At 44.9% G+C, this 17,205-nt stretch overlaps 1 protein-coding gene across 9 annotated transcripts in view; it reads right to left on the minus strand.

The window, feature by feature from the left end:
• Nucleotides 1–17,205, minus strand: part of SEC16B (SEC16 homolog B (S. cerevisiae)) — a 78,581-nt gene that overhangs the window by 14,359 nt on the left and 47,017 nt on the right. For 8 of the 9 annotated variants that reach the window (XM_010850116.1, XM_010850118.1, XM_010850114.1 and 5 more), the window contains 6 exons: nt 11,885–11,982; nt 9,447–9,528; nt 5,389–5,506; nt 4,065–4,176; nt 2,122–2,227; nt 323–463 (listed from right to left, as the gene is read on the minus strand). In XM_010850116.1, the coding sequence (XP_010848418.1) occupies nt 323–463; nt 2,122–2,227; nt 4,065–4,176; nt 5,389–5,506; nt 9,447–9,528; nt 11,885–11,982 (657 nt within the window). The remainder of the gene's footprint in view (nt 1–322; nt 464–2,121; nt 2,228–4,064; nt 4,177–5,388; nt 5,507–9,446; nt 9,529–11,884; nt 11,983–17,205) is intronic. The other variant, XM_010850119.1, reaches the window with a different exon arrangement.

The following is a 17,205-nucleotide window of genomic DNA, read 5'->3' on the forward strand; positions in this document are numbered from 1 at the left end:
AATGGTTTGCCATAACATGCATTTTTACTGTACCAAAAAGGCAGATGCAAGAATGACTTCCTTGCACAGCACACGCCTGGTTTCCAGTCCCATTTCAAACCCACTCCCGTCCCCCGCCCCTCCCACCCATAGCATCCTTCTTTGTGCAGTGTCAGGCCTCTGCTTATCACATCTGGGCATGCATATGTGGTCAAAGACAGCCAGGGGCTCCAATTTTATAGCATGTTCAAAGAAGATGAAATGGGGCTCTGAGCCGCTTTACAATAGCTTTCTCTGAACACTGAAGATAACACACCTGCAGAGAGCCCTTTGAGAAGCTCACCTTGATGAGTTCCACTAATAGCACAGGGTGACTGCTCTCTCCGTGGCTCAGGAGGGCTGTGCCAATGGCTTCGCAGTAATGCAAGGCCTGGGACGTGAGGCCATAATCTGCCAGACGGGACGCATAAAGGAGCTTATACACCTGCGAAGAGGAGCAGGGCCAGAAAGAGAGAAGTGGAGATAAGACTTCTTGGAAGTCAGTGGACTGCCAACTTCCGCTAACTCTGGGTCCAAATATTAAAGAGGGCCTTGCAACATTTAGGGCATTCTATCTGTGTATAGGAACAGTTCCAAACCCAGCCTGCAGTTCCATCATTGCAGAGAACGGGGGCACATCAGCTGAGTCTCCCTAGGTGCTGGTCACCATGGAAATCCACCAGCCTCTCCACTTCTTATCAGGCAGCCTGTATCTCTGGGAAGGCTGGTGTGTGGGGGGCAGAGAACCAGGCGCCAGGGGCACAGGTAGAAGAAGAAAAAAAAATGCCTCTGGTGCCAGGGGCTTCAAGCCTAAGAGGGAGAGTATAGACAGATACAGGTAAGGGCTCAGAGAAGCATGAGGGACAGAGCCAGATGGAGTACAGAGGGGCTAGGAATAGGCAGACCCAAGTTCAAACCCCAGCTCTATGCTGGTATGGAGCACGAAGCTAGTTCCCCCACCTCCTCCCTGCACCTCGGTTTCCTCACTCTAATACGGGGATGATACTACGATCTCCCCCTTGGTGGTTTCAAAGATTCAATGAGATAACCCACGTAAAGTCCCTAGAGCAAATGGTACCCAAGAGATGTGAGCCAATAGCATGTAACTCCTTGGAACCTCTCTTGCGAAAAGACAGTAATCATGCCTGCCTCACAGAATTAGAGATCGCTCAGTCAGGGGATCATAGCACAGCGCCAGGTGTGCAAAACTCATTCCCTAAAAACAGCTGATCTCACTGCTATCAGTCCAAAGACAGCTAAGAGGTGGGATGACTACAGAAGAGAAAGAGACTGAAGACCTGCATGGACACAAAGGAGCCCACTGGGCAGGGCTGTGCTGGAAAAGATGGGTCTTTGGTAAAACCCTTACAGAAGATACTAACTGGGTCACTGCCCTACAGACAGTAATCCATTCATCTCCAAGGCTTTGTTTTGTGTTTGGTGGTGGTGGTGGTAGTGGTGGTCTGTGTGTGTGAGTGTGTGTGTGTTGTTGCCACCAGATACTCTCTCACTACAATCACTGAAGAAGTCTCTGGGGATCCAAGGGGACACCAGGGCATCCAGTAGAGAGGTTGACAGGTTAGAACCTGGACATGGATGCTGCCTACACACCTGCAGCCCTGAGAGGAAGAAGGAAGACAGGGCCAAAGGACAGAGCAGGGAGGAATTCCAGAGTTAAAGATGGAGGCATCCAAGAGAGATGGGAGCGGCAGGTCAGAGGAGAGTAGGAACGGTGAGCAGCCAGGGGCTGCTCCTGGCAGGATGGCCGTGGAGCCGAGGAGAAGATGGAGCTGTTTGGAGACAGAAGAGCAGAAGGAGCTGCAGACAGGTGCGGGGCCCAGGGGTGCCTGCCCGATTCTCCTTTATCAGGAGGGCGGCAGGAGTCCACAGCACAGAGGCTGCTGCCAGGTTTTGCTTTCCTGTCTTAAAAACGCAGACCTTGGGGGGACCTAGAAAGACATCCTAACCCTTCCCACACTCCAGCTCATGAGGAAAAGTCCAGTGGATGACTTAGCCCAGCCACTACCTGCCAGAAAGCAAGGCTGAGAATCCAGCCGCCCACAGCCGTCAGATGCAGAAAGGGCCTCGTGAGCGTTCAGTTACCTGGAAAGAAGGGATGAAGGATCGGGGACGGCCCAGCATCTGACAGTACTCGAAGATTTCCGTCCTCTGGATAGCCTCAGTTGTTGCAAATTTCAAAAACTCTTGACTAAAACCAGAGAATAACAATAAAAGAGTTTGAGGTTGGGGCGGGTGGGGGACGGATTTCACTCATAGATAGCCAAACTCCAGCTGCATCCATTCACGGCAGAGTTTCTGTCCTGGGCTGATCCCTGGGGTAGCTCCAAGAGAAGAAGGAGAATCTGTGCCCCCAAAAGCTCTGGGGGAAGGTGGGGGCCAAGCGGGGGGACTTCAGGGAGTGGGGGCGGTTCCTGCCATCTTTTCTGGAGGGTCACTTAAGGCAAGATGCTCTCATGCCCAGCTCAGAGGGGCACTGCATCTCCCAGCATGTAAACATGCTGAGCACCAGCCTTAGTGCCCTGAGAGCCCAGAGTGGGTGTCTGGGACAGGTCACCCCAGCCTGAGCAGAAGAGCAGGAAAGAGGGAGCCATGTGATGTTCCGGGAGCACTGAAGAAAGAAGGCCCTGCAGAGAGAGAGTAGCACCGCAGAGCCAAAAATCAAATGACGGTCCCTACACCGGACGCTTGCTCCAGTGAGAAAGCAGACTGAGCAAACGTGATCTGGGGGGCCCTCAGAGTCCACATGGGCCCCAAAACAGCTGCCGTGGGGGCTGAAACCATAATCACTGGGGCTTCCCCTGGGGTCAGGGCTGGATCTCCAGAAACATCCTCATTCAGTACACAGGAGGGGGACACCTTAACCCAGGGGTCTCCAACCTCCAGGATCTAACGCCTGGAGATCTGAGGTGGAGCTGATGCAATACAACAGAAATAGAATGCACAATAAATATAATGCACTTAAATCATACTGAAACCATACGAGGTTTTCTTTTTCCCCCACCAATCCAAATCCGTGGAAAAATTGTCTTCCACGAAACCAGTCCTGGTGCCAAAAGGGTTGGGGACACTGCATAACCCATTTCACTTATTTGTCACATCTGGCCCAGACAGGCTTCTCTGACAAATTAACTATGTGCTATCAGAGACCATGACCTTGACAGACAGGTCATGAGATGATGCGTTTCTACGAAGAAAAGCCTGACAGTCTGGATTCCAAGTCCAGCCTGACCGCACTTTAGCTGTACAATCTTAGACCTGTTACTCCACCTCTCTGTGCCTCAGTTTCCCTCCTCTATAAAGTGAAGCTTAAAAATACACTTTCTTCACAGGGTACATGTGTAATGATTGAAGGAAATGGTGCAAATAAAACAGCTGGTACAATGTAAGAGCTTAGGAAATCTTAACTATCACAGAGAGAGAGAGAAAGAAAGACCCAGAATGTGGAGGGTGGCTGGGGAGCAACCTGGTCTTTTCATCCATTTATTCACTGTCTAGGGGCTTATCAAGGTCCTTCTTTGTGAGAAGTCTAATGTTATGGCCAGCAGGGAATAAATGACAGGCCTGACTTTTGAGTAGCTTGTGTGTCAAGTCAGTGTAAGCTGTGGGGGCGAAACACAAACTTCTTCCACTTGCAGATTTTGCCCAAGGCCGGTTCTGAAAATAGGTCCACGGCTGCTTAACGCACAGCCTCAAGCCACCGCGCTCGTATTAGCATTTTCCAAGAGTCAGTCTCTGGTCATGGAGCCAGGGCGCCACCGAGTGGCCAGAGAGGCACACTACAACCCACGGGCCCCAGCTCGCAGCTTCCGGGAGCAAGGCCTGGGCCTGAGTACCCCTGGCGGTGTGATGCTGCACTCTTCCCGGCATCTCTCAGCCCAGAGCCTACCTGTGCTGAAAAACCATCAGCAGCAGCTGAAAATTCACAAGAGACCGTGGAAAAAGGAAGCCATGAAACCCAGCTAGGGCTAACCCAATCCCCCGGAAGACGTCCTCGCCACTCTCTGTCCCCCAGAAGACTGGCATACCTGTGGCTACTGCCCAGCAAGGCCAAGTAGTCTGTCTTCACGGTGTAGTAGCCGAAGGGCACGTGGGCCATGAGGTAGCAGAAGTGAGCAGCCTCCACCAGCCCCTTCCCAGCTGTAGGCGGAGAACAAGCCTGGGTCAGGGAACACGCCCACCAAGGGAGGGACCCACCATCCGGGTGGGAGGGGAGAGGGCTTGAGAGCGGCTCTGAGGTCGGAGCAGACAGCTTCACGGGAATAAAAGAACAAGCTCTCCATGACACGAGCCACAGACCCCAAACCCCACTCCCTCTCCCACCCCATTTTTGCCCTCCGACATTCCATTTCACTTCTCCAGCTAGAAGAAGGCACTATTTCACATTCCCCCTAATGGACTTTTGATGAGGACGTTTCTAAGCATTTTAGTCCTTCTGGAAGGGGAGAAATAGGTAAGAAATGCCTACACCTGAGCAGAGAAGCAGACCGTTGGAAGCAGCAGTTTTTAAACTAGGCTTCTTGGGGCATTAATGCCTCCCCTGCAAAAATCAAACAACAGAAGACTTTTCCCAGTGCTCATAAAAATCACATTCATTACCAAATTGTTCCCAGTTTTTAAGTGTTCTCCCATACCTTTTTCATTAGTTCAACACTGAGTTAATTCAAGTAGGCAAAGTAATTAGCTTGGCACCCAAGAAGGTTCAACAAAAGTTAGTTCCTTCTACTCAGGTGCTGAATAACTTGTCATTTGACTGGGCACAACTTCACCTGTAGCTATTTTAAGTTTAGCAGAGCAGTATTTCACGAAGTGCCACAAAGCAATGATTTTCTAAATATTCTGTCCCTTGACCCAATCTGAGAACCACTGATCTGCAACATCCAACAGCCCCTAAGTGTTTAAAAGGCCACATTCACAAAGAGATGATAGAAATAAAGGCTACACAGTTACCCAGGGGAGCTCAGGCAAAAATAGAATTTCCTATCTGGTTGAGCTGGGTCACTGGGGGACCGACAACAACAGTAGGGGAGATGCTCCAGGTATTAATTCCATCTGCTGGGGACTCTGACCCGGGCACAGGAAGCAACCACTCAGGGCAGCCTCCTGCAGAGGCGGGACCCCAGAGTCTCAGGGGCCTGGCCTGCACTTGCTCGCAGCAGAAATCTGGGAAACGGAAAGGTAAGGACACTCCTCTCCCTGGATTTTCTGTCCCCAAAACACTGAGGCTCCTGGGTCAAAGGAATGCCTGAGACATAGATTCGGGCCCAACACGGAACCTAAGTCTAAGCACGGGGTGTTTAAAGCTGGCCTGGAGACAGAGGCGAGGAGGGGACGGAGCTGGTCTCTGCTTACCTAGGGTGTCCCCCATGGCGACAATCGTGCGCTGGTACAGCTCCGGGTCCCCACCCTGATTCGACAGAATCACTGCTAAGTGTGGCCTCCAGTCTCCCCACTGCTTGTCCCCACAACACTGAAAAGCAGCAGAAAAATGGCACATTGGCTGAGTAATACAGCCCGGCCAGAGCATAGGTTAAGGAAGGCGTTGTGTATTTTCTGATTTGCCAGGAATGCCTATTTGGCTGCCTGCAGTGCAGCCACTCATTGATTCTGAGTTTTCTTTTTTTTAACAAAGCAAAATTCTTAGAAGGATGGGTAGGCAGACACATTACATACACACCTACACAGGAATATTGGGAGGTGGTCCTTGGTGGTTTAGTCGCTAAGTCATGTCTGATTCTTGCGACCCCATGGACTGTAGCTTGCCAGGCTCCTCTGTCCATGGGATTCTCCTGGCAAGAATACTGGAGTGGGTTCCCATTTCCTTCTCCAATATTGGGAGGTAGATAAAAATAAAATCACACTACTAGTCACTAATTTTCAAATTTCATCCTGATGCCCCTAATCTCAATAGCTGGGGACAAAATTTTTTTTAAAAAATATTGATATTTCCATGGAAGAAGGAGGATCACAAACCCTTGGTTCATGAGAGGACTCCATATTAACCTGTAAGAAAACAGGGGAACACTGGGCTCCTTAATATTTTACCAAATGGCTAATGTCTTCTGTTTTTACCGAGTCCTCTTCTACACATGACCTTCTTTAATCTTCGCACAACTCTGTGAAATCTAATTCCTATCGCCTCTTGAGGAGTGAGAAAACAGGCCAAGGCGCCCAGCCAGCACTGTCGCTAGTGACGATGCAGGGGCAGCAGAGCTCCACGAGGGGGCGGTAGAGGGTAGTCAGAGAAGTGGACGCGGGTGGAAGCCCCATGGGAACGGATGGGCCGTCCTCCTGAATGACGGGGAATTTCAGGGCAGAGGAAATAGCAATAAACAAAACAATGTCACAGGCTCTGGATTCAACAGGGGCCCTGCCTCTGGAGCAAGTTTCTTAATGCCTTTGAAGCTTTGTTTCTTCATTTCTTAAATCGAGATCATAATGTCTACCTGACGGGATTACTGTTGACGATAAAATAAGATTGCACTTGGTTTGCACTTTATAAATTACATGTAGGTGTAAATACTCACACACACGGAAGCACAGCAGAGGAAAGGAGGTGATTTGCAGACCAGTCTGTCCTCCAATTTGTTACACAGAATGGACAGAACAGGAGATTGACAGTAATAGCTAAGATCTGAGGTCAAAACAATTCACAATTATTTGCTATTGTATTTGTAATTATCCCACAGAACAAAAGATGCTTTCTCCAGCTCCATTTTATAGATACTCTTTGTTTATCTGGGCAAAGCAGTGTGAATGAGAGGAATGATGATGATAAATCACAAAAATAATAGCAGTTCTCACTTATTGCACTCTAACCCTGGGCCGCAGCCTGTGCTAAGCATTTCTCCTATGAACAATCACATGCATTAAGTACTATTATTATCCCCATTTTAACGTGTGAGCCAGGCTCTTTCTGGCTGGAACTAAGGGAACCAGCAACAGAAAAGCTCTTGCTAAAAGAACAAAAACTTAGAAGCAATTCTTCTGTCTTCTCCCTAGGTGATTTGGGGGGTGGGGCGGGGGAGCAGAAATCACTGTAAAGCAGGTCTATGGAGGTGGGGAGAGAGAAAGAACACTTATTAACTAACTTCAATGGGCCAAGTATGGTCATTAATACATTCAGATATTCTCTCTCCTTTAATTTTTACAATAGCTCTGTTAGGCATCAAAATGCCCACAAAGATGAAAAGCTGAGACTCTGAGACTAAGTAACAAGACCCAGTTCACACAGCTAGACTCTGAGGAGCAGAGCCTAGGTTAAGCCTGTGACAGAAGCCCACATCTCTGTTTTCCAGTCTCCATGCTTCGTCCACTGCACCTGTTATTCTAAGGACCAAAGTCTGGCCTTCTACTGGCTGCTATGATGCTAGGGAACTCTCCAACACGGTGTCAAATACCACACTGTCATATCACTTCTGGCTCCTTGGTTTTCTCACCCCAAAGCAGGGATCATTTAGCAAACTCTACCAGTACACTGAGACCCAATGGACCATATGCTGATTACATCACTCCCTGCATTTAGCGTTTTGTGACATGGTAGGATTTCACTGCAGAGCACAGGCATTCGGCAGAACTGTGAGGTGCATCCCATGTTCTAATATAGCCAGTTCGTTTGACAAAGGGGCATGAAAGTCAGTATTTCTCTTTTCTTTTCTTGAAATTGCCCACAAGCAATAAGAAGGACAAAAAAGCAAAAGTGTGAGTGTGTTTTCATTAAAACTAAATGTCAGCAAAAACCCAAGCCTCTAAATACAAGAAAAGGCTTCCAAAAGAGATTGAGCAGAGGTGGGTTCGGGAGGCAGAGAGAGAGAACACCAGAGAGAGGGGATCCCACAGCCATCTCCACTGGCTGGGGAGAAGCAAAGATGCTCACAGAAAATACCAGGTTGTGTGGAAATGCCAGCTGGCCTGGAAGATGGCCCTGGCATCTCCCCAGCTCAAACCTCCTGTAAATAACTGGCCCAAGGAAGGCTTGAAGCCTGTGAAGGAACAAATACAGAATTTGTACAAATATACCATCAAGATAAAAGGAAGGAAGACAGTACAGAGAACATTCACCAAAAAAAAAAATGATACCACAAAACAAAGAATGGTCACCAAATATTTCATCATGAATGTAAGTAAAATAATGAAACAATTTCTTTTATGAAGCAAAGGCCTAAAGCTAAGTTATAGGAGCAGAGGAAAGAGATGGTGGAGAACAGGAGGAGGCAAATGTAATCTGCAAAGCTCAGGAGAGACGGGGCAGGAAAATCAAAGAAATAAAGACAAAAATGGAGGGGACTTCCCTGGTGGTTCAGTGGTTAAGAATCTGCCTTCCAATGCAGGGAATGTGGGTTCTATACCTGGTCAGGGAACCAAGATCCCACATGCCATGGGGCAAATAAGCCTAGACACCACAATTGCTGAGCCTACGTGCTCTGGAGCCCACACACCATAACCAGAGAGAAGCCCACATTCCCACAACAAAGAACCCAAGCACCACAACTAAGACCAGAAACAGTCAAATAAATAAATATATATATATTTTTTTTAATGACAAAATTTCAAAGAGCATAGCAAGCAAGAGTCACTGATGAAAACATAGTAAGAGACACACAGGAGGGACACAGCAAAAAAGAAGAAAAGAAAGAATCATATATATATATATATATATTATATTTTATATATAGAGGGAGTTCCTGAAAAGAAAACCAATATAAGAGAACAAAACAAATACTGAAGGATATAATTCAAGAAATTTTTCCTGAACTGTGAGAGATGGATGCACATATTAAAAGAGCGTGCTCTATTTCCCTAAAAATCGACACAGATGGTCAACAAGATATATCTTACTAAAATTATTGGACTTCGAGGATAAGGAAGGAATACCTTAGGACAAAAAGATCAAGTCTCTTATAATGGGAAAACTATCAAGGTGGCCTCAGGGTTCTCTTGAACCACATCTCACGCTGATGACCTGTAGAATCTAGAGTGTCCCTGTTTGAAGGATCCCGTGCAGTGGTGGGGAAGAAAGGAAGCCTGGTTGTGGTAAGCGGGGAGAGCAGCCTCAGCTTCACTCACTATTCTCCACTCAGCAGGTAGCTGTGGATTTGTGGAAAGAGCAAGATCTTCGGAATCAGACAGACCTGTACCGATCTTGACTCCTCTGCCCCTAGCTCTGTGATCTTGGGTCATTTTACACTTTTGCATCTCAGTTTTCATGACTGCAAAACAGGGATAATAATTCCTACCTCCACACATTAAATGAAATAATATCCATCACAGGACTTAGCACAGGGCCAGGCACATGGGAGGGGATTAAGGGACAGTTATTTTATTTGTCATCTCTAAAGCCATCACTTCGTCCCTGAGCAGTCCCCACACACTAAACCCTTTGGATGCTGGGCTCCTGTTATGAAGGGTACCGTGGCTGCCTGTGGGATCCTTCCCGACATGAGCTGGAAGAGAGTCTGTAGTGGATCGTTGAGCGCCAGTGTGCTGGTGAAGCTGCAGAGAGAGGGGACCGACCATCAGTGGGGACCCAATCAAGAGCACCTTTAACCCGTTGCCTTGCAGTGGCTTCTGTTGAAACTCGAGTTTCTCTCTGCTTTTTGGTTATGGCTCAGCTCCATCCCACTTTAGGACACCCATCCCACCACACACCCCAAACAGACCTTACCACCCGGGGAGAACCTTCTGCACTTCAGCACTGACACCCTAACTCTTGAGCAAACCATTTTTATAGACCTTCATCCATCACGGAGATGAGCCACGCATAAGTCAATGAACCCTGAGAGCCCAACGGTAAACCTGAACCTCTTCTTTTCAGACCCCTCCTCCCCAGCCACCCTCGAGACCCACTGCCCCGAGGCAGTCCTCCTCCAGGCCTGGCCTACAGTTCTCAGTGCTGGTTTTGGGGGGCTTCTTGCTAACCCGGGTCTCTCGTGCCTTTGCTCACAAGTACTAAATAGTCATTTTCAGTAACTGAAGAGGCGTAGAGCAGGGACCAGAAATGATCCTGCTGATGACAAACCGTGGGATCTGCTTAACAAGGATATAATAAGCTCTATGGCTGATTTGAGATTTAAGCATACTCAGTGAGAGAGAGATTTCACGATTCACTGGGCCCCATCAAACATCAATGGCCCAAGGCGGAAATCCGTAGCAGAGATGTACACTACAGCTCAGGGTTGTGGGATGCTCACTTCCAAAACCTAAAGGAGATTTATCCCTCAGAATGCTGTCTTTAAAAGCATCCTTCCTCCAGAGCTGGGAGTGCTTCTCCTCATAGAAGTTCAGTGCTCCTTACTATTCTGACCCATAGTGAACATAATGAAGAACACGGTGGTCACCATTTACTGGGAAGACTGAGGGTCGGAGTAATAAAGAGACTCAGCAGGGACCATGGTGAAGAATAGACTCCCAGGCAGTGGGACAGATGTGAGCCCCACAGACCCAACTTAAAGTGGGGGTGTCCATCTTCTTATCCAACTCTGCCCAGCAGGATTTATGGCAAACTTAAATATAAGATGGCTTCCCTGGTGGCTCAGATGGTAAAGAGCCTACCTGCAGTGCAGGAGACCCAGGTTCAGTCCCTGGGTTGGGAAGATCCCCTGGAGAAGGAAATGGCAACCCACTCCAGTACTCTTGCCTGAAAAATCCCATGGATGGAGGAGCCTGGTAGGTTACGGTCCATGGGGTCACAAAGAGTCAGACACGACTGAGCAACTTCACTTCACTTAAATATAAGATAAAGCTTCCCTGGTGGCTCAGCAGTAAAGAATCTGCCTGCCAAATGCAAGAGACTCAGGTTCAATCCCTGCGTCGGAAGACCCCCTGGAGAAGGAAATGGCAACCCACTCCAGTATTCTTGCCTGAGAAAGACCATGGACAGAGGAGTCTGGCGGGCTACAGTCCACAGGGTTGCAAAGAGTCAGACATGACTAAGCAACTAAACGAGCTGAGAAGGTAGCTTCAAGGCTTTAACCAACACAGGAAGATAAATTTTGAGTTAACATCCTTCTCACTGTCTGACCCCAGCCTGCTCCTTATGGGAGGCCCCCACCCACCCCAATCCTGCCACACATCTGTCCCCAACCACCCGCGGATGCTAACTGCAGCCTGAAGGGCTGACCCCAGCACCCACTACACCCACCACCTCCATTTGATCCTGGGTCTCCTTAACTGTTTCATCGCCCCTGTTCTAAACTCCTGGCTAGGTACTCACACCTCCATTCCCATCCCATTCTGGTTTGAGCCCTCTTCCCAGTGCCTCCTGGCACCCAGGTCCTGGTATGCCAGTGCAAACTATGACCGAGGGCATCTCTTCAGTCTTGACATCTCCCATTTGATGAAGTCTTCCGTATCTAATCTCCAGCCCGATAAACCCCTTTCTACCACAGCTCACAGTCCTGCTACTCTGTATCCCTCCCTACTTCCCAGCACCCACACCCCACTGCAGGACTAAGCAGTGAGTTACTACCTCTCAGTCCTAAGGCTCTGTCAGTCACCCTTAAGTGATCCACCCCCTCACTGATGGAACTCTCTAGAGTTCTAGGAACTTCTCTCTTCCAATGAGAGAAGGCTACTGCAATGCAGAATCCTGTTTAATCTTTGAAAGCTCTGACCCTGAGAAAATGTCAGTAAAATGTTTTGTTCAATTCAGCAGCTAAAAAGAATGTATCCGCGCCTAGGTTTTAAAGATCTGGAGAAGAGAAATACTACACCCGACTTAGAATTGGAAAGACGCTTGGAGGGTGGGGCTCTTCAGTGCGTCTCGTATTTCTCCCTACCCTCATCCCCACATTTGGAGGGGAGGTCTCTCCACTCCATTGGGCTCTCCCTGTGCAAGTCCCTGACTCACCCACTCATGACCCAGCTGTGGGTCCTTGGGTCCATCTTGCTGGAGAGGAACAAAGCATGGCCCCACAAATGGTTCTTCATGGCCCACTCCAAGGCTTCCTGAGAACACAGACACCACCGTCAGTACCCTGCTCACCTTCCTCTAACACAACCAGCAACTGTGCTTGGGCGCCGCTGCCCCCTGAGCAGGTGGAGGCTAGGCTTCCAGGAAGACTCGCAGAGCCTCCCACGTGAATCTGAGAAAGAAGGAGTAGGGAACCAGCTTCAGCTGGCAGCTCTCTCCATTGTCCCTTTCTCCAACCTTCATGTTATCAGAACCTATTACATGATTTCATTAGCTCCCCACAAACATGGTTACCTTTATCTCTTGAGAAAATGTCACATGATACTTTCATGAGCCTAAGCACCAAGAATGAGAGGCATTTCACACCAAGGACTGCGTCTCTAAAGATGAGTTGTAAGATGGTGTTCACAGGGCATAGTAGAGGAACTGTTTATTAACAACTGTGGCAGAGACACCTAGTTCCTCACCCAAATCCATGCTCTCCTTCCTGGGCCAAGAACTGGACTGTATTTCTTACCTCCCTGGCACTGAGGTGTGGCTGAGTTCTAGGTTATCAGATGGGAATGGAAGCAATGCATGCAGCCTCTGGGTCTGGCCCATAGAACTCCCCATGCTCGGTCCTCCGTGGCCTTTTCCCCATCTGGCTGGAATGCAGATGATACCCAGGAGCCTTAGAAACTCTATGTTGAAGATGGTAGAGCCTCATACAGCTGAGCCCTTGGGTTACTTATGGAGGAGGGCTGCCCCATCTTCTGTTCACCTGCCCAGTATTATCACATGAAGAGAAAAAGGCTGCTATTATGTTTAAGCCAGTATACATAGCCATTATTCTACCCCTCCTAACACCATAACTAACTACTTACTAAATATCAAGTGCTTATTAGTTAACTAGTCAACTTCATATGTCAAAGTAATCATGCCATTAATTTGGTGACATGGGTCAAAAGCTGCAAATTTAAAAACATACACATACATATATTTATCTCTTCATTTAATTTTCAAAACTATTTAGTAAGAGTTTAATTTATATGTGAGGTTGAATAGTAAAGAAGCCACCTGCCAATGCAGGAGACACAGGAGACGCCAGTTTGATCCCTGAGTCAGGAAGATCCCCTGGAGGATGAAATGGCAACCCACTCTAGTATTCTTGCCTGGAAAAATCCCATGGACAGGGGAGCCTGGTGGACTACTATAGTCCATGGAGTCACAAAAGAGTCAGATACAACCTTGTAACTGACCACGCAGTTTCCTTACTGTCCCCAAAATAATTTGATTTTTGGACAGGAGATTACTAATGAGGTATTTCCACCTCCAAATGAAAATGTATTTGATTATCCCAACATCTCCCACATTATCATATTTGACGAGAGAATAAATTTAAACAATCACAGTTAGGAAATTCAGCCTCAGTAGAAGTAAAAATGACATTAAGATTGCTCTTTTTGAAATAAGTTCCTACGTACAGCACCAGGAACTATATTCAAAATCTTGTAATAAAACATAATAGAAAACAATATTTAAAAATATTGTTGTAATATTTAAAAATATTTAAATTAAAATATTAAAATTTTAATTAAAATATTTAAAAATTTTAATTTTTATTTTATTTTTAAACTTTACAATATTGTATTTGTTTTGCCAAATAAAATTTAAAAAGTGTATCTATATGTATAACTGCATCACTCTGCTGTACAACAAAAATTAACACAACATTATATATCAACTATACTTCAATTTGAAAAAAAAGAAACCCAGATGAAATCTTAAAAAAAAAGAAAATGTTCTTTTTGGGGAAAAGAAGATAGATATTTTTGTACATTAAACTATTTCATAGTAGTATTTTTTAGGAGGATTTACTAAAGACTGGTAAGCTTTCTTATCTCTCCTTGCTATTCTTTGGAAGTCTGTATTCAGTTGGGTGTATCTTTCCCTTTCTCCTTTGCCTTTTGCTTCTCTTCTTTTCTAAGCTCTTTGTAAGGCCTCCTCAGACAACCATTTTGATTGGTGGGGAATACTACTTTAGTCAAAAATCTGCATCCCCCAAAATATAATTTAAGAATAAGTGATGAATTGGAAACTTATATGGAGGCTATCAATCTTGCACAATGCCAGAATTAAGACCCTAGTCAAATGTTAAAATAAGATTTTAAAAATATTGTGGAGTCCAGCTCCTCACAGATCTCTCTGAACTCCCACAGGGCTCTATCTACCCTTGCGACCTTTGGGTCATAGTATGACAGATGATGTGGTGGGTGGTTACAAGCCCAAGCTCAGGTACCAGGCTTCCTAAATCTAACCCTTGCTTTATTACTAACTTTCCTCATTTATAAATACGTAGAATAAGAATAGAACCTAAACTAGAGGGTTTCTATGAAGATAAATGAGATAATGCATATAAGCTGATGGGTGAGTATCTGGCACATAGAAAGTATTTTTCAAATATTTTCTTTTATTATTGTTGTTGTTATGGTCATTACTTATTCTTAAGAAAGAGATCATCACTGATTTATCTCTGTATCCCCTACTGGGTTTGATGCCTTAGAAGTGGCTGCTACATAAATGTTTATTGAGTAAGTGAATCACTGGTGGAATAGCTGCTGCTGCTGCTGCTATGTTGCTTCAGTCGTGTCCGACTCTATGCGACCCCGTAGATGGCAGCCCACCAGGCTCCCCAATCCCTGGGGTTCTCCAGGCAAGAAATAGCAGTGCCTACTATTTAGTGAATATATATATTAAATATATAATGACTATACACACACACATATATGCTACAAGTTGATCCCATTTTCACTGAGTATCATGTCTATCTCTCATTTAAAAGATAACATCACATACAAAGACACACACAATTAAAGATTTAAAGGTAAAGGTGAAGTCACAAAAGTATTTCAACTTTATTTTCATAAATTAATTTTGAAGCAGGAAAAGCCTTTCTATATATCACTCCAAAAAAGTTATTTCAGACAGAAAATCCTAAAAAAGTAAAGAGCTCCTACAAATCAATATATGGGTATCAAAGCTCCACAGAAAAATGTGGAAAATCTGTGACAAAAATATCCACAGATTAAAGGATATTCAGCTTCATTTATAATAAGAAAAATGCAAATAACTACTATATATTTTTTTCACCTCTCACACTGGCACATATCAAAAAGAAACACACTGGGTTGGTGAGAGTGGGGGGAAGCAGGCACTCTCTATATTGGTAGAGTAATCAGTACAACCTCTAAAAAGTCAGTTTGTAAGTACCTATCAAAATTACAAACCACATACCCTTTGATCCAAAGCTTCCACTTCTACAAACTTTCCTTACATATATTCTCTCCCCAGGGCAAAATGACAATGTTATTCATTGCAGCATTATTTGTAATTGCAAAAGACTAGAAATGATCTAAGTGTCAATCTACAGAAGTTAAATTGAATTGATTATAATTCACCTATATAAACCCATGTAGCTCTAAGTAATAATTAGGAAGGTATTTGTATATAATAAGAAACAAGAGTCACCAAAATGTGGCCCAAAGACCCAATTCAGCCCACTGCTGTTTTGGTACAGCCTACAAGCTACGAAAAGTTTTTACACTTTTAAATGATTGAAAAAAGATCAAAAAAAAGAATAATGCTTCATTACACATGAAAGTGATATATTCAAATTTCTATGTCCATAAATAAAATTTTATTGAAACACAGCCACACCCATTTATTTTCAGATTATCCATGGCTGTTTTCACACAATAACAGCAGAACTAAGTAGCTGCTGCTGCTGCTGCTGCTGCTAAGTCGCTTCAGTCGTGTCCGACTCTGTTCGACCCCATAGACGGCAGCCCACTAGGCTCCTCTGTCCCTGAGCAAAGCCTAAAATATTTACTATCTGTTCCTTTACGGAAAAAAAATTTACCAATGCCAATATTGAGTGTTTCCTATAAGATTTTGTTAAATGACAAAAGGAAGGTGAAGACATGATATGTAATATGCTATGAGGGCAAAGAGGGAGGAAATAATTATATATGGAGGAAATACCTCCATATATTTCAGAGAGGAAAAATCTTGTGGTTGGGAGGGAGCGAGGAACAGCATCATTTCTCCTGTTATATTCCTTTTATCTTTTGATTTTTAATTGATTCGAATTGATTTCAACCATTTATGCAAATATTTAAGTTTACTGAAATGCAACTCAATCCAGTATTCTTGCCTGGGAAATCCCATGGACAGAGGAGCCTGGTGGGCTACAGTCCATGGAGGGGAGCAAAGAGTCGGACACAACTGAGTGACTTTCACTTCACTTCACTTCAGACTTTTGTAAAACGTGAGCTCAACTTCAAAATTAGGGTATAAAATAATAGGGACATGTGTGAGGTGATGTATATGTTAATAACTCAGTGAGGGGAATCCTTTCACACCATGTATCAAATCACATTGTACACTTTATCTTGCCATTTCATTTGTCAAATATACTTCTATTTAAAAGTTAATAAATAACATAAAAATGTCAAAGTCTAACTTACATATCAAAAAATACGGAAGACATCACTTCATCAGTGGAATTAAAGTATTCAGTATTGAAATGCATATTTTAGATATAGTTGATGGAGGTATCATTTGTAAACAAACTTCCTGGAAACTAATTTAGTGTATGTGTGAAAAGCCTTTTAAAAGTACATACTCTTTAACCTAGTAGTTCCACTTCTAGGAATCTATCTTAAAAAATAATAAAAAGGTCATCCAAAGATTTATATAACAAGATTTTTGAATTGCATAATTATGGTGGTGGTGGTTCAGTGGATAAGTCACATCTGGCTCTTGCAGCCCCATGGACTGTAGCCCACCAGGCTCCTCTGTCCATGGGATTTTCCAGGCAAGAATACTAGAGTGGGTTGCCATTTCCTTCTTCGGAGGATCTTCCCCACCCAGGGGTGTAACCCTGGTCTCCTGCATTGCAGGTGGATTCTTTACCCACTGAGTTACCAGAGAATGGCAAAAGTGTACATGGCCTATACAGTCAACAGCAGTGAATTGTGCATAAAACATGATACATTCATATAATGGAATATAATCTAGTTTTTAGTGGCACAGTTTAATGCCATGAGAGGGTTTCACCATATAGTCTTAAGGGAAAAAAAGAAAAAAACTTGTATATGTAATTTAATTTAACTTTTAATATTGATACATATGCATAGAAAATACTAGAAGTACATATACCAAAATTTTAACAGGTATTATCTTTTAATGGTAGGACTTTGGATGTTTTTTTTTTCCTT

The sequence above is a fragment of the Bison bison genome, unplaced genomic scaffold (genome assembly GCF_000754665.1).
Source record: "Bison bison bison isolate TAMUID 2011002044 unplaced genomic scaffold, Bison_UMD1.0 scf7180017864289, whole genome shotgun sequence".
In the NCBI taxonomy this organism is placed as follows: Eukaryota; Metazoa; Chordata; class Mammalia; order Artiodactyla; family Bovidae; genus Bison; species Bison bison.